Raw genomic sequence first — 25,322 nt, 5'->3', positions numbered from 1 at the left:
AGTCGACGCACCCGTTCCTCAAGTACTTCCGCGACAACTGGCACAATTGTAGGGAAATGTGGAGTGGGTTTTGCCGCGTAGAAGTTCCACACATGGGGAACACTACAAACAACAGGTCCGAACACACGCGATCTTTTTGCGTTGTTGACGTACATGTATTAACATTTGACTGGTCGGCATCTTTAAATTGGAGGCAGTGTGGGGTAATTTGAAGGACGTGCTTAAGCCTTCGATGATGTTAGACGAGTGTGTGTACACTTCAGTTCCTTCAATCTATTCCTGAAATGGAGTACGCGAAAAAATGACGGACGTCGGCTACATGCGCTATGCTGGAGCAGACACCGAATTGCACAAATTGTCTAAGGAAGCTAGCCAACATGCGTATGAATTGGTGGAAAAGTAGTACCAAGCTGCCAACGACCGCAAGGCGGATTTATACGGCTCGTCAGATCCAGCCCCACATGATTGAGATGGTCTTTGCAGTGGACACAAAGCGCAAGTACCACCTTGACAAACTAGGGTATGTATTTTGGTAGATTGCTATCGAGTGAAATGAATGCGAACTGACTGACTGTGAGCTCTAGACATGTCATTGTTCGTGTATTTTTTTAGTTGAGGACCAAACTTCTACCCTGCCGACATGCTATCTACTGGCGAATGCTTTCCGGTATAAGCCCTATCCCGATAAAGCACATTCATCCTCGGTGGTGTTCGACGTGCCTATTGAACATTCCGATTGAAAATGATCAAGATGCTGACGACGAAGAAGCTGCCGGTAATTCGTTTCGAGTCCGAGACTCTAGATTGACAGCGGCGTCTCCCAAAGTTCTCAACGGAACCAACAATTTTCGGACGTCGCACACCATCGCGACGCGCATCACTGACATGATGAGCTGGAACGGGACGCCGATGTTTGTACAGATGCTGGAAGGCCTGAAGCGCTTTGAAGCTATTGTTAGGTTTGGAAACGCACCTTTCGTTTCGCAAGCCTCTGTGTGGCCCGATCGACTTTCCAACCTAGGTCCGCTTTTAACTTATGGAGAAATGAACTCTGCTTCTGTCCCTCCAACTGCAATCGCAGACGACACTTTATTTGAATATTAGAGCAAAAGTGAGGAGCGTACAGCTGGCGTTGACTTGCTAGTGACACATTTTCGGTCACTGTGACCCAATCGCTAAGTCACTCTGACAGTGTGACGATTTGTTCAAGTCACCCAAATCACACAGTAGCGATGACAAGTAGATCTAGCCACGCTGCAGGCTCCAGTCACGCAGTCGGAGATATTAGTATTGTGGAAGCAACCTCAGAGCAAACAGAGTCCAGCAGCTGGCTGACTGACGAGGCGGTGTCAGCCAATGATCCTGCCACAGCGAAACAGGCGATAACGCCAATGAAAGAGCGCTCTCAGAGGGCGGGCAACTTAGTTCCAGTTCAAGTGAGGAATACTCGTTCTTCGTTTTGAAAAGCACCAAAGTCAGAGGTCGGCCCAAGGTACGGAAACATCAGGATCAGCTAATTAAGAAGATGCGTATGACGAACTCTCGAAAGGAGGCCAAGCAGCTCGTTCAACGAACGTTGCTACCGGTTACGACGCTAAGAAATGCGGCAAGGGTGCTCAAGTCGGCATACAGCTACGAATCGGTACACGACTTCCTATCCAACTTCAAGGTTAAGACGATGGGCCCCAGGAAGCAAATAATAGCGAAGGTGATCGCCCCCAACGAGGCCTTAATCAGCGTCAAGCTCGTGTTTTCTGAGCAGTTCACGCACAAGTGAAAAATACTTTTGGAAGTCTATAGAGAGTCGCTACCAGATCCTGGGCTACCCGTTGGTGTTCGTATTACCAAGATAGGGGTCATCAGCGAAGCGCAAGTGCAAGTAATGGTGGAATATCATCAAATGATGGCATCGCTGACGGGCGTTTCTGATGCCATTGAGTGGATGGCTGTTACGTCGCTCAACAGACTGATCGTCCTCGAAGACCTCTGCAAATATACGGACCTAGATAAGGCGAAGGCTACGCTAGCGCTGAAGCAGATTGTCCTACCAATGTCACGCTTGACACCGTTCGGAACGGTGTCAAACAAGTTGTTACTCCTCTTGAGAGAAGATTTATGGCTCAGCGACGATTGCATGATGCACGTAATGACGACTATTCAAGAAGAGTTTGAACACGTTGCAATAATTTTACTTGGTGCTACTGGGACAGAAAACGCTGACAGCCAACAGAAGATCATCCGCGGCTCGGATCCATTCCTGGGGAGCAGCACTCACGTGCTACTACCGATTCACATCAACAGAAACCACTGGTGCGGCGCCGTCCTCGACATTAAGTCCAAACCAGCACGGATCACAGTATTTGACCCCAGCAGAAGCCGAAACAGCTCGACACATGCGAAGACATCATCAAGGCAATCTTTTCAGAGATGGTGGCCAACGTGGAATGGAAACGAGAGACGCGAGTGAAGCAGGCAGACGGACAGTTGCGGACCTCCTGTTCTCCTGTTTTTTGAGTGCACGATGCACGATACCGCCTTGTCAAGTCTCCCTCAAGTACGCTTCTTCGGTACAACAGACTGAGGAACATGCTAAAATCTCCGCATGTTTAGGAGAATAGATATCCAGTTTCACGTAGGTTGTCATGCTTGCGCTTTAGTTGAAAACTTCACTCAGTTTATACATGTACCTGTCCCCTTATTTTATTCCTTAACCGTCTTCTAACTTGTTGACACCTTGTCAGTAGAATAGTTGTATCAGCTTAGTGCTGCAATGAGGGTCTTTGCTTTTATACTTCTTGAAACTACTCACGAAACCACCAAGTCATTCGTACATTCCAGCAACAAACACATACACATTCAGACACGTACAACACTCAGGTAACATCTACCATTCGCACAAACCCATTTACTGGCTCGAAGCCACTCCAAGACCTCTACAAACGATAAAATTTAAGAAATACATCCTGTATTTTATTTTCATTGTGTGGCATTGTGCCTTCGTCGAACGGTCACAGCCAAAAGTGGTGACGATTGTACGCACTTAAGTACGATGTCACAAAACCATTGTGTGACTCTTACATTGATCAAAATATATTTATCGCCAAGAACATAAAGCGCGACGACACGAAATTTAAATCAATTTGATCGGCTGCTGGATTTATCGCTAATGACCGAGCGTCGCCAATCCGAAAAGGAATACGGTAGAGCAGAAAAAAACTGGAAGGCTGTGAGCAGCGAAAAAATTGTTACGAGCTTCCGACGCTATTTGCTTGGAGCAAATGATCAAAAGGACCTGCGGAAACATTCTGTTTACGTTGTCGCCTTCAAGGATGCCCATGATGCGAAGTGTAAATGAAAAGCTGATCACATACTGGAGAAAATCAGTGATTCGGGGCGCGGGTAACTTCATCGTCAGCCTCGCCGACATTGATCTCTAGTAGACAATGTTTAACCAGATAGCAGACAATAACCAACGATCAACACGACTCACATTTTGACACGGGTTGTTTTTCTCTTCATTACAGCCCCCATCCTTTAATAGACCCCTCTAATTGTACCCCCCTTTTGGGGGTGGGGTACTAAGTTAGTACCCCACGGGACACTAACTCAGGTTCTACCGTAATAATGGCACTCGTTGCTGCGCCCAACTGAGAAACCTGAGACGTCGCACATTTGTGCTCTAGATTGCTGTCTCTCCCGCTTGCCTTGACCGCGCGACTTGTAATTCCCAGCGTCTGTACAAACGTACGTCTTGCCATAGCTGACCCATTCCTCGGGTACAAGAGCAGCGCTAGATCCATTAGCCCTGACCTTCTTGTTCCGGCTTACAATCTTGTTGCTAGCTCGTACACGGAAGCTCTGCGCAATGTCCATCGATCAACAATTATAATAAAATTCACGACATGTTAATGACATCTTAAAACGAATCTGAGACGTCCGCCGCTCGTACTTGCATAGATAGTCATCCAGCCCTTGCCAGGAATTGAACTAGGTCTCACCGGGGGAAGCAGCAGCAACAAGCGCCTTGTACTAGTTGTCACTAGCTGGGGCTCTGCGCGCGCGTGGTCAGATCTGTCAGATCGGCCTTGTTCGATCTGCGACGAGAGAGGGCTCGTCGTGCTGGCTGAATCGACCCACTCCTTGTCGCTGCCCACCGTCACCTGAGACACGCCGCCGTCTCCAGCAGCGTTCCCACCGCTTTCGACGGAGCCAGAAAGCCCACGGGCGCTCCCTCGCGCGCCATGTTGTTTGCCGATTCTTTTCTCCGTCGCCCACGTTATGGAAAATGGGTGCCCCCCACAGTATACGCTATACGCCCGGGCGGATGTAGCTGAAGGGGTAGGGTAGAGGACAATATTCGAAGTGACGACCTCAGTTGGGCGCAGCACTCACTCTCTTTAATAAAAGATGCCCCGCGAAGGCTGGGATATCTTTAATTTAATACTGTGAATACCTTTAGGTATGGACAGCGGATTAATTTCATGGTACTGCGTAGCTCGCTTTTTGTTGTCTCACTCAACATTCGGCTTACATGTTGTTGTAAGCCGATTGTTGACCCAATGTTGAACAGTCGGTTGAAAAGATCACTCTGCACTGCGCAGCCAGTCACACGCTAAGCACTACTACTATAAGACCTGCGCTTACGCCACAATCCGTAAGCTACTCCTGCGTGCACCTCTGGTGCCTACCCTATCAATACGCAGCCATCTCATTGGGCTTAAGACCTCGTGCTCCGCTATTGGTCCTAGCCTCACGTAGTTACCTGCTCTTCCCACTCCTGCATTCGTCCATCAGGCCAGCGATATTACTCGTGACACACAAACACGACCGCAACCGTTTAGCTCAACTCTTTCTCTACTCGTCCAACACGTCAGTAGTGCTTCACACGCACACCACTCGTTCTCACCTTGCTCGTTGTCACTTGACCACTTCATGGCCAATCGCGCAAATGAACAGCTGCTCCAGCCGTCACTTGCCCACTCGTCGCTCTCTCAGAGCACTGGATCGATCTCGTTGGGTTCAACGTCTGGCACACTCGTGGCTTGCCGAAGCGCGATCGCGTCTGCTTGAGAGGAACTTGCGATGTTAGTAGTAAAATTGAGAATGCATTAAATGTTTTATCCTGCTGTTATGCGCTAGAGCTTCATAATACTCTTCATCTGTCACGCTGCTTCTCCATCACTCTACTCGGTAAAGTCCGTAGAATATCCCCTGCTGCTAGAGCAGGATCTCACCTCGCAATCCTCTTCGTGGACGTCGGCGTGTCGTACTCCACCCATTAAGCAATGATAGCTAGCACGGAAAAACGCGTCTAATGCTAACCTGTGGCTTCGCCGCTCCTTTGTCAACTGTGACTGTACCATTGTCGCGCACTGTCAGGATCGAAAATGGTCTCTCTGCAATGCGTTTTATATTGACGCAGAACTGCTTGGGGACACGAACCATCAATTGATCTCCAGGTTGGTAGAAGTGTTCGAGTCTCTTATCGTTTTCTCTGTCATTATCAGTAAATATTGCAAACTCCGCTTCGTCAGATAGCACCAATTCGCGTCGTAGAGCTGACGTGATATCATATTTTGGCCAAAAATTAATTGTCTGGGAGACGCATTGAGAATGCTGTGGTAGCTTGCCCTAATTGCAAAACCTGCATTGTAGATTACCTTCTTCCAATCGGCACTCTCATGGCAACGGATCACATTGGCTTGAATTTGATTACATAACTCCGTAGTAGCTCTTAAATCTCCTCGCCTGTGCACTTTAATCCTTGATCGTGAATCACGATGCGTGGTCGGGGGTAGCAGCATAGCCTCTCGCGGTCGAAACACTCCGCCGTCGTGAGCGCCTGATTGACCTGTTGGACACCGACTTCGAGCCATCTGGTCGCTTGATCAACCATCGTAATTCCATAGCTGCCATTATCATAGGGACCAATCAAATCAACATGCACAACGTCAAAAGGGTTTACCGTTCTCATACTGCGAGGCGGTAAAAAACCAAAGTCTTGCTTTCCACCATGTAACTTGGCACGCTTGCAGGTTGTACACCTCTGGCCAAACTTGGCGATGCAAGTCTCCATATTAGGCCAGTAAAACGTGTGGCGTATGGTCTTGAACTGGCGCTCGCCTGCGGGATACCCGATATTCTGGTGCTACCAGGCTATCAAATCGTCTCGAAGGCTTTCTGGAGCGATAACACGTTTCTAATACGCCACAAGCGTACATCCTAATAGGCGAATTAGCTGGTAATCAGGACTATTTCAGCCTGCGAGGCACGCTGCGTTGACCTTTTGCACCATATCATCGGCCTCCTGGTATTCGCCGATGACTGGTCCGTCTATCACGCATTCTGTTCGCTCGTTGGTATCGTAGATTTCGTCGGCCAATGCCGCGTCATCGCTTACGGCAAATCACATCCTTGAGAAAGCGTCGGCCCCAACATTTGTCATGCTCTTAATGTAGTGCATTGTCTTCCGGTTTATTGAGAGTAGCAATTTCTTCCGATGGGGATCTCTACTGCTCCCGATGAATACCAGGCCTACACGGAGAGAATGTTTGGTGGTTTGGAATGTGTCGTGGTAAACTTAGACGACATCCTAGTGTTTTCCGCCAGTGCAGAAGAACAATTTGAGCCCCTGCGTCTCGTGTTCAAGCGCCTGGCTAGGTTCGGTGTCTCACTCAATGGCAAGAAGTGTCATGTACTCCGCAAGGAGGTCGACTACCTAGAATACACGCTTTCGGCTGAAGGCGTGAGACCACAAGACAAAACGATACAGGCAATACAGAGAATTGCTGTACCGAGCAACAGGAAAGAGAGCCCCGCCACTTCCTTGGCATGATAAACTACTACAGGGGCATGGTGCCAAATAAGTCAGCGCTCTGCAAGCCTCTGCACCGGCTCACAATCTCCAAAGTGCCCTTAACGTGGCTGCCCAGTGATATGGAGGCTCTCCAAGCTATCCAGCGTGCTTTTGCTGAAGCGGTGTTGCTGTCTTTTCCAGACTTCGAGAAGCCGTTTGACGTCTACGCTGACGCTAGCAGTACACAGCTCGGTGGACTGATAATACAAGGCGTTAATATTCTCGTGTGTTATTCTAGTAGCCTGAACAATCATCAGCTGAACTATACTACCATGGCGTTGGAGCTGCTTTCCGTGGTCGAACTACTGAAAAAGTATCGTACCATGCTTCTTGGTTTCCCGGTTGTGGTACACACTCACCACAAGAATTTAATTTTCCCGACCGAAACAAGCCTGCGGGTCAGGCGATGGACGCTTATACTGAAACTTGCCCCATGACATGCAAAATGCCGTAAATGTGCGACTTTTTCTTGCAAATCCACTTTCATAATATCCAATATTAGCCTCTAAAGTCGAAATACATTTCGCGTTGGAGACTCGCATTAGTACCTCTCGTATGCGCGACACGTAATACGGGCATCGTCGAAGGAACTTGTTCAGCCACCGGTAGTCAATCAGCAATCTCAATGATCCGTCCAGATTAAAGAGGAAGAACGCAGGCGCAACGACCTCACTATCATAGATCTGCTCCAACACGTCAGCATTGATCAGCTTCTGGATCTTCTTCCTTGCCTTGGCTTCATGCCTGCGTGTAACATTGTACGGCTTCGCATGCACCGGCATGTAATGAGGCGGAATAGGTATTTTGTAGTCGTCGAAACGCATGCGTCCAAGGTGGCCACCAGTTAACTCACGATACTGGATGAGCGGCTCCAGGTAGCGTTGGACAAGCTGCTCGTTCAGCTCATCAGGAAGAAGTTGCTCAGGTTTGACCGACCCGTCGGCAACCTCCATTGACAGATAAGCGATTTCTTGGTCTCTACGGCCTAATCCGTCACGCTCTGACCTGTATTGAGACTGAGGCTGCACTCATCCCACTGTACGACCTTGTCTTGAAATTCAAAATGAGGCCGAGAGCGCTTATAAGGTTGCGTCCAATCACCATTGCGTATTTGCTATCTTCAATAACCTCAAATCTATGCGTGATAACCGAATCGGACTTGAGCTTCGAGAAAACAAGCTGCACCATCGTTGAGCTGCTACTGGTGACCGAACCATTCATGGTATCAACGTCAGCTGGTGAAGCTGGAATAAACTTACGGCCTAGCTCCGTATTAGCACTAAGTGTCCCACCTTTATTAATACTATTGGAATCTCTACTTTCCAGCAACGCTTCGAACGTCTGCCCACCATGGCGGAGCTTTACAGGAATGCGCAGCGGCGCGCTCGTCGGTCTCGCATATTCCTCCACTAGATCCACGAGCTTAATCTCGCTCTCATCACTGCCCCAGTCCGACTCGAGGTCCTTGTCTATACGTGGATAGGGCTTCTTGTTGTTGGGTTTTTTCGACTTAGTGTCCGCTATCTTCTGTGTTTTTTTTCTTCTTGAGAGTGTAACAATCACTGGTATTATGAGAGCCTGTCTTATGGAATGTACACCACATGGCGCTCTTGGCTTTGACTTCTTCGCCATTACCCCCCTTCTTGTAGTTCTTGCGGAAGACCTTCTGCGACGATTGACCATCCTTCTTGTTCTTGTCTCGACGCTGGTCCTTGCTTCAAGAGCCACCGCTTTTCTCCTGCTCTTGTTCCTCGTTAACTGTTCTCGCTCGGTCCAGACGCGAGAAGTACAACACGAGTTCGCCGAGAGTGTCATGAACAACACAGGCGGATGCCAGCTTGTCTTGCCAGCCGCGAGGCATCCGCGCTTAAAGTTCTGCACTGTTGCACCTCAAGCACTTCCTCAGCATTTTGGGGTAGCTCTGCAAACATACGAATATTCTCATTCAAGCGTTGTGAGAACTTGAGCACCGTCTCGTCTTGACGCATCGTCATCGGCCATAGCTCATTGTCCAGATCTTCACTGAAGTCGGGTGGAACCGACAATAGACCCACGTCTGTGAAGAACTCCTCGAAGCTTTTTCCAGAAATAACAGCTTCCCGGAGAGCCACCTCTTCCTCAGCCTCGAGATCTTCTTCAATAAGCACTACGAGGTTGTGCGCCTTCTGCTCGTCCGTCCACTGCTTCTTGCGAGCCAGACTCCGAAATTGGCTGCTCCACTTGCGCCAGTCGCGTGAGCTGCCACCTCAGAACTTCTTGATCTTTATTGTCGCTGTTTCTGCGACGGTGTTGGCTGTGGCCGCGGCTATCACCAAGGTGTACGACACGAACTCATCGTTGTCCATTCTTGATCCTCTAAATTCGGATCTGAATTTAAATTTGATACATCAAAAGGACACACTCGTGGCTCGCAGAAGAGCGATCGCGTTCGGAAGCTCTTGCTTGAATGGGACTTGCGGAGTTGGTAGTAAAGTTGAGAATACATTAAATATTTTATCCTGCTGCTGCACTAGAGCTTGCTTTATACTAGTCTTCATCTGTCACGCTCCTTCGCCATCACTCTAGTCAGTAAAGTCCATAGAATATTCCCTGCTGCTAGAGCAGGATTTCCCTCTCAATCCTCTTCGTGCACGTTGGCGTGTCACGTCTCCGCCTTTTCACGGTGACACTCTGGCAAGTGTTTTCTGCAGCATGCCTTCGCTTGCGACGTCGCCACTCCACCAGGACGTCACAGTGCAACGAGCAAAGCAGTGTGACTCACACTGCTCGTGCACATTGCTCTGATTTGCTACTGCTCGTTCTGCTCAACTCGTGCCTCAACTAGCCGCGACTCTATGCACAGGAGCCTTCGCTGCAACCACCGTCTCTCTTTGCGTCGTGTCATTCTCTTCGCATTTGACCGAGTTTTCATACTCGAGCTGCTCCGTAATATAATTACACGCTGGCTGTGACAGCGGAGCATGTTTATTGAAGAAACAAAAGCAAAGATGGAAATGTATCAAACTTTGTTCAGTTATCCTTAGCTGTGCCAGAAAGCTAGTTCTATAAGTATATACCGATAAACTAGGTATTTCAGCAATTAAAACTTCGCTGTTTGAGCAACGACGATAGTTAGAATCTGCATTCTAAGCGTAACTAGTACTGGGCCTAAAGTACGTATTTTATCGCACAATTTAGTAATTTAGTAGCTAAAATAAATATTTTACAGCTCTCGCAGCCTAAAGCAGGAGGGCTCGTCCGACCTGGTGCTAGTAAAAGGTGGTTGAGGCATTGGGCTAGATGTCCAAGTGGAGGCAGCTGTGTAATAATAGGCAGATTTGATTAAATAAATGAAGTCAACAGCGGCGGTAAAGAAGCAGTGAAATAGCGGTCAGGGGGAGCGATCGCCAGTTATGGCGTGTTGGAAGAGAACCGTTCAAGTGCTTTAGGCGGTGGAGCCCGGAGCGAAGCTTGGGAGCTTAAACAGAGTCAAGATAGTGAAGCATTAATCCGTTAAAAATGCACTTTTATAAGCGTTCCCCGCGAATCAGCCGAATGTATTACCCAAACGCTCGAATTCAGGCGTTTGGCTAATAAAGCAATGAGGCCTAAACTCAGGCAGAATTTTGCATACTGAACACAATAGATTATCGAGTAATCAGCTAAAACATTTTGCTGAAATGGGCCAAATCAGCAGTAATACGTCACTATTGAGCACACTCTAAGTATAAATGATCGGTCCTCTTCGCTTCAACTGCGGCCACCATCCCACCCTTTTCTCTGCATGTAGAGCTCATATAGTAGGGAAGCAGCAGCATTTATTTATCAGCGGCCACTGCAGACCCAAAACGTCGTACAGGCTTCCAGATGGTATGTTGTGGTTCTTGTCCGTGTATGCGACGGTTGCCGTGTGATACAGCCACAACCAAAATTCTATTTCAATGCGAAGCAACGTTTTGATTAGTGCTATTAGCCTAGTGTCCCATCATATCTCTGCACACACCACAAGACTTACGTTCGGTGTGGTCAATGCAAAGAATGCGAACAGTCATTCCTCTTCTCGGGAAGTTCTCGAGCAATGTGAATTCTCTTTTGTTTAGTACACCAAGTTAGTATAAGTTTTTTTCCATGCGAAACCTTTTCCATGAAGTGAAGCCTGTGGATTTGTAAATATTAACTAATACAAATTGGTATAAAAAAACCTGCACGTTTGAAATTCGTATTGAATCGATACCTACTCTTCGGGTTTGAGCATTATCTCGTCGTTCCCGTTTATAAGGGTGGCCCATCCTCCAGAGACAGATCTCGAAGAACGATCTACCGCTTGTTTAGTACGGATGTCATTGAAAGGGTTCATTTAAAAATCCTTAATGAGGATTTTAAACCTCGTTAAGGATTTAAGAAAATTTACTTGACTTTGACAAAAAATTATGATGCACTGGGGCCGATGTTTTACGGTACTACTACTCGTAACCCGACACATTTTCCAGCTCAAATTCACCAAGAACAACACCGAATTCATCAAGTACTAAGTCAACTGCTCTAAAACCAAACTCAAACGCACAAAGAACAAAGTCGAATGCAATGTAGCTACAAAAATGTATATTAAAGAAAAATCTCTTTGATGGTGTATTCATCGAAAGGGTTGGCGGCGCGGCAAATCGCGCTTAGAAAGCGGATGCGTCCTTCGCTACTTCAATCACACTGGTTAACCGTACAGTTCCGTCAATAGCACCCCAAGTTTGATCTTTCCTTGGGCTCGCTTGACGAAATTTTGTGCTGCAGCCGTCCTCGAACGGCTAGTTTTTCACTTTGAAATTTCTGTCTGCACGGGATGCCAGCTCGCTACAGCCGTTACACTCTTCAAATCAAGCTCCGCATTCTCGAGGCTGCACGCTCTGGGGGAGACTGGGAAAATATCGCTGAAATGAATGACGTCACTATTAACACTGCTCGGGCATGGCTGCGACGCTATTCAACGACGTCGGACGTACTTTGTCCTCGTCCACGTGGTGGAAAAAGGCAACAGAAGATGATGACCGAAGGCGTGGCCTATCTTCTATCGGAGCTTTCAATTGACGCAGACTTGACGCTCACCCAGCTGGCCGACAAACTCAGCACGCATTGCTTCATCTCTGTATGCCCACAGACCATCAAAAACCACCTGACCTGGACGCAAGCAGGATCACCATGAAGCAATATCACAAGGAACCGCAGTACACGAGCACGGACGTCAACAAGCGTAGTCGCCGAGAGTACCTCATCCGTCTACAGGAGCTACAAGCCATGGGAAAGGGCATCGTATACATGGACGAGGCCAACTTTAATCTGTGGTCGCCTCGTACGCGAGGCCGTAGCATCCGTGGTCGTCGTGCTGTGAAAAAGGTGCTAGCTGGCGGCGGACAAAACTTGCAAGCATCGCGTGCATGGGGGAGAATGGGGTTGTACACTACGTACCCAAACTGGGAAGCCACAAATACGAGCATTCGAACGAGTTTACTCGTAGCACTTTGTGCAAGTACGAGGACGTGAGCAACATTGGGGTTGTCCTCGACAGCGCTCCATGCCATGCTCCCGCTGAGACCGTTTTTAACGAGCCAGAGTTTCAAGCGGCGACGCTGCTGCGCTTTGGGCCGGACTCGCCAATGCTCAACCCAATTGAGAACGTCTTATCGGCGTTCAAGTCGAAGGTGAAGGACTATATGACCGGGCGTAGGGTACACAATATTGCCGTGCCCCAGGGAACGACGATGAAGGCGCACAGGCATCAGTTCCTTCAAGAAGCTGCGCACACTCTTTTCCCTCTCGTTGCCACTGCGCCGTTAAACGTGTCGTGCTACCGCTACACGCTCACGTTTCACGTGAAGGTGACGGACTTTGATAACATGCCGGTGGGACGTTGCCTCATGGAAATCAGTTAAAGCAAGTCATTGCATCTATTTCAGGTTATTGTACATGATAGATTTACGGTACTTGCTTTATGGATTTGACTTTGTTCTTTGTGCGTTTGAGTTTGATTTCAGTGCATTTGACTTAGTACTTGATGAATTCGGTGTTGTTCTTGGTGAATTTGGGTTGGAAAAGGAGTACACGCACCAGGATTCACGTCCCCAGATATCGTACACCGTCGTTGCTAAAAGTACCTAGATACTATAACTGACTGTTCGAAGTACCCACTAACCTGGTGTATTCAAGCCGTAAGAAATTCTGCCAGCGGGTTTTTAAGCATACCATTATGCACGTACGTATTTCGAAATACAGCGGTCGTTTTATTTTGGGTTTTAAGGAAAGCTTTCCACCGACTTACGCCATATATCGGCTGCCCTTCTTGAGTGTCACGGTGTACAGCTAGATGGTGGACTTACAATGCTGGCTGACTGCCTGCAGAAAGTCTATTCGCTCCAGAATCTCCGCGCCACGTCCAAGCAAGTGGGACCTACGGCCAAGTCAGTGACGTTCCAAGTGTTAGAGATCGGCAAGCAACTGGTCGTGGCGGGATTTGGAGCTGGACCGTACATGCGAGGGATTTGCTGAAAGGGAAGAAGCTTTTCATTCTTAGCGAGGTTGAGTGAGGAGTTCAGTAGTGGTTTTCCTTCTAGCGAAGAACACAAGATAACATCAACGGCTATATAACTTTTAAGTAGTGTCGCTATTACTACTACCTCCTACGTCGGCCCAAGATACACGACCCCGATTAGAGGAAGACTGTGCGAATTTGGTGGAGAAGCAGGGTATCTTCTTGTCGAACATCGTAGGAGCAAGCGTGGAGAGAAGTCTTGATAGCGGAGCGCCAAGGGAGAAGGAGAAAGGTGTGGGAAAAAGATGGGCGCTCATGGATGGTCCGGTGAAGCCCTTGGAGCCAGTGATAGGGTAGGGGGAAAGCTCCACCGTTAGAAACGGAGCACGTGGAGATCCTCGAGGAGGAAGAGGAAGTGCGCGCTGAGAGAGCTGCAGGCGGCGACCCACCACAGAGGTCTCAGGAAAGGGAGCGCCAGGGCGAGGGCGAGGAACGTGGCACGCCGCAGCGAGTTGATCCCGAGGCTGGAGGGTACGAGGCACAAACGGTCCACGTGGAAGGCGAGGGCATGTTCGGTGTTGTAACGCCGTCTCCGGGAACGATGAGGACGGTTGAGATTGTGCCAGGGACGCCTCTTGGTGGACAGACGTCCAACATGGTCCTAGAGCAGTGGGCACGCCAACTAACGCCCAGCGAAGGAGCGACACCGGCGCGGACGACGATGGGTACGCCCATGGAAGCTTCGGTGATGGACTTGGGAGATCGCTGCGAGGTGGGGTTCGCCTGGAATCGGACTCGGCCCTCTTTTCAACCGGTGGGCAACGCTGGGGGGGGGACGTACCAACGGCCACGTCAGCGTACGGCCGACCCAGCAACAGCGTACCGAGCCAACAAGGAAGCCGACGTGCCCCAGGGACTGCACCTGTTGCTGCTGGGACACCAACGCAAGCGTACGTATCTAGTAGCAGTCGAGGAGCGACGTATCGCCCAAATGCTGCAGAGGATTGCGATGCCAAACGGGACGCAGGCGCCGTCACCAAGACCTCAAGCTGCAGGACACGTACCATGTACCGTGCCGACGTCGATCCGACGGCTGTTTTGTGATACAGTCCCAACAAAATTCTATTTAAAAATGCGAAGCAACGTTTCGATTAGTGCTATTAGCCTAGTATCTCTGCACACACAACACAAGACTTACGTTCGGTGTGACCAATGCAAAGAAGGCGAACAGTAATTCCTCTTCTCGGGAGGTTCTCGAGGAATGTGAATTATCTTTTGTTTAGTACACCAAGTTAGTATAAGTTTATATCTGCGAAACCTTTTCCTCGTAGTGAAACCTGTGAATTTGTAAATATTATCTTTTACAAATTGGTATATAAATAAGGACGACCTTAGCGTCCAGGTTTCCCAGATTGAAAAAATACACAGAAATCTGATTCTCCATGGATAGTCCAGCTAGGGGGCCAGGTTTCGCCCAGGTTTCCTTATAGAGAACGGAATCAGATTTGGTAATTTACATTCGGGAACTTAAATGACCAAATCAGGTATTTTCCAGGTATAAAATCTGAGATACTCATGTGTGCACGACTTAGGCTAAAGTGGAAATGATCGGAGGCAGTCGACGTCGGATCTCACCGCAACCAATCGTTTTCTTCACCGTTTACCCAGGTATTTTACAGGTTTTAAAACCTGGGTAAATCATGTGTGCGCTACTTAGAAAAATTCTAGAGTGATGGCCGTTGCGGTGTGTCGGCGTTCACGCTCATGGTGGCGTACCACGAATGTACCATTATCGACTTCTGCATCATACAGTCATTGTCCAGGTTTTACCCAAGAATTGACCATGTATTAAAATCGTTAGTGTTTGCATGCATGTTGCACTGACGGATATGCACGAATAACTAGCGCGGCCTCAACTTCGTGACTGCGTGCAGCATCTCCCACCTCAGCTTCGTAATACCAGCTGGGGACACATCGCTGGGGGATTCGCTGCTCACACAAGTCCAGAAAAACCGGCACACAAACACACCGCAACTGTCACTGTCCGTTTGCACCGGCTCGGTTACTTCCAAAGCTTCGTAGGAATCGTCACGTAGAGGCCCAGTACGGATTTCTTCAGCCATCTTCTGCAACCGTTTCTTGTTTCTCTTACCGCCCATGCTGTCGTACATCTTGATAACCTTGGTATCTCGGTCAACCACGAGGCATCCCCAATGCGTGCCACCAAAATTGATAGGAAGAAGCACGAATTGGTGCGAGGCAACCCTTTCACCAACTTTGTCGAGCGTGCTTGTAGAGATACGACTTTTGGTGGCCTTTGGTCGGGTTCCATTCTTGGCATTTTTGGCTTTTTTGGGGGGCGGAATGACGACTGTACAATTGTTCTTGTACCGTGCGAGACAAACCGCAAAAGCACGCATGGCATTATCGTTTAGCCAAGCGGAATCTCGAAAGCAAAAGAGATTGTTGTACGTCAGGTCGAATCCGAACCCAACCAGCGATGTATACGGCCAACACTCCAGTATCTTTCCCATTATAATACCCGCTGAAGCGGGGTCACTGACCGCGGGTTTAACAGTGCTATTTAATCAGGTACAGCAAAGAACAGCATTGCGACAAGTATCTTGTAGCCCCCACAAGGATTTCATAGCTTCCAGTTGCTCTCTGGTGAACTGACCAACTTATTCAATTGACACCACGTAACTCTCAATGCTGCCCATTCGTTCACCGTCACTGTCCAACTCAATTTCTTCATCTAGCGCCAATCCGCCCCTCAACTTATCCGACGCATCATCAACAAGCGATTCGACTAGCCTGAATCGCACTCGATCTGGCACGTAATCCCCGTCGACGCGCCACTGAATTGACCTTCCCTCACCATTCTTGTTGACTGGAAAGGTAGTAAGGAAAGACCAAACTTCGCGAACTCCAGGCATGATCATCCATAGAGTAGACACCACATCGCAGACGTCGTTATCTCTTAAAAGAGCGCGTAGTTGCATCCCGTTATTGTACTCTTTTAGTGCTAACGCCGCCTGCGTCCGCCGGAGCCTGGCGAATACCTGGATAAGACCTGTAAATGTCTTCGGAGACACGATGATTATGGGCGTACACTTCACGCTTCATCACAATGCCCCATTGACCGTCACTACGCTTGGTAGCTTGAGCCAGCATCTGAAACGGACAATCGGTAGTACTCAGCTTGTGTGACGTCCGCTTTCCCGTTGATCTGTCACGTTCGGACCACCCATGCGTACAGATAAACTTGCGCTGATAAGGTTCCATCTCTGCAGGGACGAGAGGCAACTCTGAGTCAGGAAGCCCTTGGTACCTCACTTGGCGCCGAAGATCAGCATTCCTGCGGGCTACATTGATCACCTCTTTCACCACGATTTTTTGGCGCGTCGCCTCCATGTATTCCTTGAGAGACTGCTCCAGCGAGGCCCACGAATCATGATGCGCCTTAAATACAGGGACCTGAACCAGCTCTTCTTCTTCGACATCGGAGACGGTTCTTTTTTTTCCTTGACGACGCTTTCTCGTTGGTTCCGTCTCTACTTCATCTTCTTCCACTTCACTCTCTTCCCCTTCGCCCGAAGCGACCTTCTCCTCCTCTGCATCCTCTTCATCTTCCACCGAATCGTCCTCTTCATCGCCCGTAGTCTTCTTTGCTTCACTCGACGTGTCCACACCTCCCTGCCCTTTCTCACCATCTCCTCCTTCATCTGCGACGTCTTCTGTTGCCTCCTCCACTCGCTCTTGAGCATTGCTGTCCTCTGCTACTTCAGTTGGAGTAGGGCGAGATGTCTCCATGATTTCTCTGGCGTGTGCTCTCTCTGAGCGCGTACGCGCCGCACGCAAGAGAGCGAGGTTAGCCTGACGATCTTCCTCGGCCACACGCTCTTGCTCTGCCACCTTCGCCTTGATCTGGGCAGTCTTGTGCGTGCGTGCCATCCTCGGTGCGTGGGGGGGGGCTGCCACGTGTCTCCCTAACTGGTGGCTAGGAATCAAAAGAAGAAAATGAGAGTAATTTAAACCGTAAAAACTCTACCTGGACAATACCTGAGTGATAAAACCTGGACAAGAGGGGTGCCGTATAAATAATATCTGCCCATTTGAAATTCGTTTTGAATCGATACCAACTCTTCGTCGCTCCCAGTTTTAAGGGTGGCACATCCTCCAGAGACTGATGATCTCTAAGAACGATCTACCGCTTGTTTAGTACGGATGTCATTAAAAGGGTTCATTTAAAAACCCTTAGCGAGGTATTTAAACCTCGCTAAGGATCTAACAAAAATTGACTTGACTTTGACCAAAAAATGATGTCGCACTGGGGCCGATTTTTGACGGTAAGTCACTACTGCTCAGCACTACATGTACGAGGATTAACGTCCTCAGATATCGTACACCGTCGCTGCCAATAGATCCAGATACTAAAACTGACGGTTCCACCTTCTTAATAACCTGGTGTATTCGAGCCGTAAGAAATTCTGTCAGCAGTTTTCTAAGCATACCATTATGCAAGTACGTCTTTCGAAATACAGCGGTCGTTTTATATTGGGTTTTACGGAAAGCTTTCCACCGACTTACGCCATATATCGCCCGCCCTTCTTGAGCCAGTATCTGGAGTAGTCCAGGACACTTGATAGTTCGGGTCGCGCCTAGCCACTTCCGCATCCACCCCCTTCAGTTTGAATTTCTTTAGTATGTCGGCTGGATCTTTTCTCGCCAGGACCCATGCCTTGAATTGCAGCTTCTGTCCTTGCTTCTTCAGCCCCACCGGTCTTCATACCCTCACCCAACGCAGCGGCAACTCTCGATTGGATGCCCCTCTCTTCAGTTGCAATAGTGTTGTCCGCGTTAGCGGCTCTCAGAAACTGGTTGACAGAATGATCGGAGAGTTTCGGGTTCTTTGTCTGGTTAATGACTCTGGTCTCCGAAGAGGCTTCAGTGGCCACTGGAAAGACACTTGCGAATACGACCAGGATGAACTATCGCTTCATGGTGCTGTTCCGGACTAGGATGCTGTGTGTTGGAGGAAGCACAACTGCTAATGTCGCTCGTTTGGTGTGGGGCTCATTGCCACCCTTCTTGCAGCAGCCACATTGTTTACTCTGGGCATTAACGCAAACAGGCTTCTTGTTTATCAAATGCGATGTGATCTGTGGTACACATCGCATTTGAGATCTTCGCCTCGGTGCTGTACAAAGGGTGGCACCCACTGTACAGAGTGGACATGTTTTAATAAACTCATACCCGTAGGAATGTCCTGCTTAAAAATATCTTGTGAGGTGACTGACCATCGTTCTTCAAATAAATTTACTCTATTGAACTAAGTTATCTCAGTTCACGCTCGTACGACATTGTACAATAATACTAATTTTACTGGCAGAAAGCACTTACATGTAGAGTGACACCACAAGCGACCGGTCTCAAGACGTCAACTGCTTCGAGAGAGAGAGATACTATAATTCATATACGACCTTCAATATCCACTTTACGAAATCGCCTGACAAGTTGAAGACCTGGGCAGAGGTGCCCGAGGATTCGCTCGTGCTGGGAGCGAGGCCAAGGGAAGCCGCCAAAATGCGCTCGGTAAAGCTTGTCTACCAACAGAACATTTTATAACCTTCCTGTGTATCTGCGATTTAAAACTGACTAGTTTCATAAGTCTGATCCGCCGGGCTGTGGTACCGATGATCCTCTCCATAACGTTTACAGTAGTGAGACCTCTAAATAGCAGTGCTAGAAGGGTCCCCAATTGGTTTACAATATTAAGTCAAACTTACCTCTATCCTCTACTTACCAAATAGTGATACAAAATCCAGAAATATCGTTATTTAGAGTTTGTTAATCATGGACATTGGCTTTTTCATTTAGGTCTATTGAAGTACGCCAGCAATGGCATTTGCTGGTTGCGTGCGTCCTCGCTTCTTAACGAGTTTCTCCTATAAAGCATTTTTGCATCACTCGAAGCTCACGCACGGCACTTGGCGGAAATCCCATCGAATCCCTATGGTTGAATAGCTTTGCCATCCACTTTTGCCAACGTCAAGTCCAGCCGGGGGTCGCTGCGCCGTCCACCGCGCGTCCGTCCTCGTTCGTTTGTGCGTCACGGGTGCCTTGGAAAATGAACTCGTATTGACTGAGCTATGCAAGTGTGAATATCCGGAACCTCCAGCTCAACAGGAATCTAAAAATGGCACAACTGTAGGTAGTGGTGATCAGTAAGGAGAGGCTTTGGATTGGATATATTAATAATAGCTACTGCTAAACAGGGGTTGATGGAAGCTCCAAAATTGGTGAAGTTAATATTAAAAATATCACCTAATATTTTCTTCTTGGGCAAAATGATATTACTAAATATCTGTTTAATATTTGCTAAAACGATATTATATTTTCAAAGATTGCGCAATTGCTTTTAATTCACCAATCATATGTCGTTAAAGTTTGACTAGCTGAAGTATTACTAATAAGCAGTGAGGGAAATGGAGGGACAATTGGGAGAGAGACGTGTGGTGAATTGAGAGAAAATATGTTCAGCACAGTAAGTATTCTGACAAACACAGTAAGATCCATTTTAGCACACGAACAAGGAATGGCCATGGTCTGTCTCGACTCGAGACTCTCAAGCCGCACTGCAAAATGCAAAACGGAACGTTCCAAGAATTGTCTTTGTGATTGGTGGCTTGGGCCTGCAAATTGCCAAACGGCGGAGCAAAATTGGGCACGAAGAAGCTGTCGCTCCGGAGAGACTGTGGCGGAAGGCCAGGGAGGCCAAAGTGGCTAGCACCACTGCAGACGCCGGGTGTCCGTGCCACTAGTGCACTTACTGCTGGTCTGCAGCGCTGGTAGTAATATGAGGATGCTGTGGAGCAGTCGGTACACCGGGTAAGTGGCTGCCACCATTGATACCCGGTGGCGAGCCTACTGCTGATTAAAACTGGGGCGTCTGCGCTGCGATGAAGACATAGCCACTGCCGCTCCGCTGGAATTGAAGGCGCAAGCGTGAGGGCTAACATGAAAGATGCAAAACCGCTGGTGGTAGCGGCGTAGTTGCATCACAGAAGACACTGCGTACGGCTACCGCCTTGGAAATACTATGGATGCTGCTGGTGCGGGTTAAAAGGCTGTCGCTATTGAAGATACTGTGAGATGCTATAGGTGAGTCGTGGCTGCTGCGAGATACGCCTTAGAGTTATGCTGAAGAATACGCCACCATTTCGCTGCCACTATCTGGCGCAGGTGCTACATGAATGCGGCACTGAGGACACGACCAAGCGGTAGTGCCGGGCCGGCACTGCCGGTTTCTGACCGCAACCACTATGCAGTATATACGACAAGTTGGTGACGCTAGTGACGCGTCCACAAGTATGTGCAGCTACAAACTGCTATACAGTAGCCAGATACGATGTTGGAAATAGTTTAGGTGACTCAAGAAGTATGTATTTCTGCGCGTCGCTTACTCGCACTGCAGAGCATGTCCTGCATGCCTCGGACGTCCTACAGTTTGTGCAACAATTTGGTGATCTTCAATATCCAAGCCTCGTTTTCTGCTGCGATTTACCATGAGACGCTCGCCTTATCCGTCGACGTAATTGCGGCACTGCAGTGCAATTGAAGATGCACGCAGTCTCTCATCTTGAAGTGGTACCGACATGGACAATGTAGTGCATCCAAGTTGACAGGCCATCCTGTGCTCGGCTGTCCCTCTATCTCCATCCTGGCGTAGTTCACAGAGAACTGAGCTGCAACATCGAGCGCTTCTTCAGATCGGCCTCGCGACGGGATGTAGAAGCGCTGTGGAGGCGTAGCAAGCACACGAAGGATGTTACTGCTCGCATTGTCCACCAGAAAACTGATACTGCTCCAGCTGAACGTGTGTTCCGTCAGATAACCACCACGTCGAAGTGCTGTTGTTCGTGCAACCAGGCGCTTGTCCGATAAACGTCTAGGCGCAAACTCTGTCGGTGCCATGGACCGATGACTGCAACAGTACTGCATCTGTTGAAGCAAAACGGCAAGCTTCAGCTTGCGCTTTTGCGTGTAGTCACGCTTGAAAGCTCGGTTAAAGGTTTCGCACGGATTGTTTGTTGATGCGAAGCCTGGTGGTGTAAAATAAACCTGCCACTTACAGAAGTTTCCTTGCAGCCATTGCTTCTCCATGTACACACGAAACGTGTCCAGCTCCGAATGCGTTCTCCAATCCACCAAGACTTTCATTTTTCGTGCCAAAAAATCTTCCTTATTTGCAGCAAAGTGAAGATCATAAATCCCACGAAACACTTCAGCAGCCAGATCCCCATGCAGTCTGTTAGTGCGCTCCTTTAGGGCAAGCTGACCTTAGCTACGACATGATAATAGCACATAAGAGATATGTACTCACCAGCAGCACCAAAAACGGTCTTAATACCGTTAAATTGGGCTTTGTCTGCGTCGCCCATAATATACTGAGCATTCAGTCGCTTGCCAACTACTTTGGTGTAGATTGTCTGCAGTCCTGACAAGGCATCCGTGTAGTGACGTTCTTCCAGCTGCGATGTAATAAAGAGAGCCATTAAGTGGAACTGTCTTGCGCCATCAGACATGCCGCATACAATCACAGGGTAGCTAGTCTGCGCTAGCTGGAACGTCGCGTCGATGTGGAGAACGAATGAGGCCGGATCTCGGTCAGCAGAGCGCAACAGTGACTTTGTCGTCACACCCACAACAAAAGGGTGGGTGTCAGATCCATCACCAACAACGGGCTTGCCGAACCCGTCTGTTCTAGCGGTAAACGTGAAAGCATCATGCTCCGCCTCGCGGCCGCTGTACGCCGCGGCGGCTACACGTGATGAAGCTCTCCGTAGCGGTCACTTCCACCTAATTCTGTGCGGCGGTAGTGGTTCACAGCATTTTGAACTTTGCGTAGCTCTGGCAGCTCTTGTAGAGTCTTCCCAAGCTTCCGTGTCATGGCATGCAAGATACGGAGAGGGGTAAGGTTTTCTCTGGTTAACTCTTGGATGTATGCCTTTTGCAAACGTGTGACTTTCGGCTTCTGGCGTGGATTCGCCGGTGAAAAATGTTCGCCGAGCTCAAAGAGCGTTACCGCGTTCAACGCTAAACAAGTAACCTTCTTTCCACGCCATTGACACTTTGCAAACGGCGCCACAGCCTTACACTGCGCGCATTCGCACGACAGGAGCTTGTAGCGTATTGAGTGGGGAGTAGAAGACGCACACAAGGTGCACGACATCAGCTGGCTCTTCGCTGCTGTGAACGCCTTCATACTCTGCAGCAGCATGTCAGCATCGGCTTCGGTCAAGTCACAGGCGAGTAAGTTCCAGTCGTGGGTGCGTGGCATGGTGTCGGGCCTGGGGAGGGGGGGGGGCTTCTGTTTGAGGGTGAAAGCTAAAGTGATTGAGTGGTGTTGGCAGAGATGTTGATATTGTGCACGCCATGTAGTTTTGTGTGAATTTTCTCAAAGCATTGTGTTTTCCAAATGTGTTTTGTGTTCTTCCACATTATTGTGTGCTCTCCGTATGTTTGCTGTGAAAACCTGTACTTGATGTGTTTTTCAGACATTTGTGGTGCTGCTCACGCTTCGTCGTGAATTGGCACTGCAGAGCGCACTATTAATAATCTAGCGTCACAGGCTGCAATTTTTTTAAGACTCACGATGTGGACGAGGCTATCGGTAGAGAACAAGAATAAATACCTTGATTTCGCTCTATCGACTTTAAACAGCTGCAAGCGTTTGCAGTTTTCCATCTCGATCGCCTTTGTCTGTGTCAAAGTGAAATACTAGAGCAATTACTCATCAGTCTTTAAGCCTAGTGCTGTTCAAGAATACTGACTGAAAGAGTTCTTTTGTGAGCCCTCTGTTCACTCAGCAGAGGGTAAGGTGGCAAGAAACGTACTTAAATGGCAACATATCATAAATTTCATATCGTTTCTAATATTTTTCAAATCTCAAAGCTAATATTATGATAGTGGTTTGCTTTTAAAATTTTGAGCTACTACTAATATTTTATTTTGATAATAGTATTATTATGATCAAAAAGAGCATTTGATATTTGGTTACCATTAGCCTCTGGCTATAATATAAACTCCACTGCTAATTAGTTATATATCAGCTAGTCAAACTTTAACGACATACATCAATGATTAGCGGATTAATACCTTTTACAAAAATCTATAAAATTAAATTATGGTTTTAAGTAATATTAAGTAGACATTTAATAATACCATTTTGTCCAAGATTAAAAAATTAGGTACAATTTTTATATTAGCCGGTCTTCCAGGAGATATTATCACTATTTTAACTTCACCGATTTTGGAAAGGTATAAATAGGTATTATTAATAATAGTACCTATAGGTACTGGATAGATCATTTTATGAAGCTTATATTCACCGGTAGCTGTTTTTGATACACAAGCTGAAGCTTGGGTCAACATATCCACCTTCCTGCAACCTCGATCGAACCTTGGGGCGATCCGGAGCTACGCCTTGCGCACATCAAGTCCTCCCCCAAGCTACTCAAACCCCAATGGTTTCTACTCGCAGCCGCACTAACTCGGGCTCGTCATCCGCCGCTGAGCTTCCGCAGAAGCGCTCGGCTACCGCGGACGCGTCCAAACGCCCCACCAAAAAGTCTTCGACTCCCAAGGCAGCCGCCAGCGATCTGGCCGTGGGCAAGCCCGTGACTGTGAACGTGACGCTTGTCAACCAGGAAGAGAAGGAGGTCGTGATCGCCGACACGTTCCGCGACCAGGGAGTCGTTTTCTTCATGTACCCTCGCGCCAACACTCCCGGCTGCACCAAACAGGCCTGTGGTGAGTCGACGAAAAGATTCCTCCGCTTCGAGACGTGCTTAAAATGTTAAACCAGTCAACGGACTCACTTTGTTTTCGGTTTCCTCTGTCTGTAGGCTTCCGGGACAACATCCAGACCATCAAGGACGCTGGCTTCACGGTCTACGGCCTGAGCGGCGACTCGCCTAAGTCACTGGCCAACTGGAAGACCAAGCAGAGTCTGCCATTCGACCTACTGAGCGACCCGGAGCACAAACTTATTTCGTACTTCGGCAGCTCACTGCCAGGCAAGAAGGTGCAGCGCTCGCACGTCGTCGTCCTCAAGGGAGGCGTCGTGGGCGAGATCGCCGCCAAGGTGTCTCCTGCAGACAGCGTCAGCCGCGCCGTCGAGTTCGTCAAGAAGAGCAGCGGAACAGAGGCCCCCAAGCAGGAGGAACCCACCAAAGAAGAAGAGCCCACGGACTCCGAGAAGCTCGCGGAGGGCAACACCGTGAACTTCGACGTCGAGCTCCAGACGGACTCCTCGGCGACGGTGAAGGTTCAAGATCTGTTCAAGACTCGTGGCGCCATCTTCTTCATGTACTCGAAGGCGGACACGCCCGGTTGCACCACCCAGGCTTGTGGCTATAATGACAATTTGGAGGCGATCAACGCCGCCGGATTCGACGTCTACGGCCTGGGCGCCGACTCCCCCGCCGAGCTTCTGGCGTGGAAGGAGTCGCAAAAGTACAAGTACACGTTCCTATCGGACCCGAAGCATCATCTCATTGGCTACTTCGGCAGCTCCATCAACGATGGGACGCGTGTGGAGCGCTCGCACGTGATCGTGCTTCCGGGCGGCAAGGTCGGCCAGATCGAGCATAACATCTCGCCGCAGGACAGCGTGACCAAGGGCCTCGAGTTCGCCAAGAGCCACACCGTCGACGCGGCCAGCAAGCTGTAAGTCAGTGAATTAACGGGTGACGCCGTCAGTTGGTGCTGAAGCTTATACGCTACGCCGTATCCACGATGCACAAAACACAAAACTACTATCCTTTTGCCATTTTTTTTATATCGGAACGTGCTTACTTTTACATCTTTGCATTAATCCAATAATGTATTCACAAGTGACGAAAGTGTTGTCATGGAGATTACGCCGTTGGTGTCGACCAAAGCGTGGCGGGGGTCTGAGTCGGA

General features: G+C 48.7%; 2 protein-coding genes across 2 annotated transcripts; both read left to right on the top strand.

Annotated features, from left to right (window-relative positions):
- Positions 1-12,025: 12,025 nt before the first annotated feature.
- Positions 12,026-12,756, top strand: PITG_00586 (uncharacterized protein; the record flags this gene model as incomplete). The annotated part of the gene is made up of 3 exons (XM_002909128.1): positions 12,026-12,067; positions 12,152-12,220; positions 12,319-12,756. The coding sequence occupies 3 exons, from the start codon at positions 12,026-12,028 to the stop codon at positions 12,754-12,756; spliced, it is 549 nt and encodes a 182-aa protein (XP_002909174.1).
- An 11,108-nt stretch (positions 12,757-23,864) lies between these two features.
- Positions 23,865-25,229, top strand: PITG_00585 (peroxiredoxin-like protein; the record flags this gene model as incomplete). Its single annotated transcript, XM_002909127.1, has 3 exons — positions 23,865-24,167; positions 24,263-24,540; positions 24,619-25,229. The coding sequence occupies 3 exons, from the start codon at positions 23,882-23,884 to the stop codon at positions 25,087-25,089; spliced, it is 1,035 nt and encodes a 344-aa protein (XP_002909173.1).
- Positions 25,230-25,322: the final 93 nt, after the last annotated feature.

This window comes from Phytophthora infestans, genomic scaffold (assembly GCF_000142945.1).
Source record: "Phytophthora infestans T30-4 supercont1.1 genomic scaffold, whole genome shotgun sequence".
Lineage (NCBI taxonomy): Eukaryota > Oomycota > Peronosporomycetes > Peronosporales > Peronosporaceae > Phytophthora > Phytophthora infestans.
This window is presented reverse-complemented; position numbering and strand designations above follow the sequence as displayed.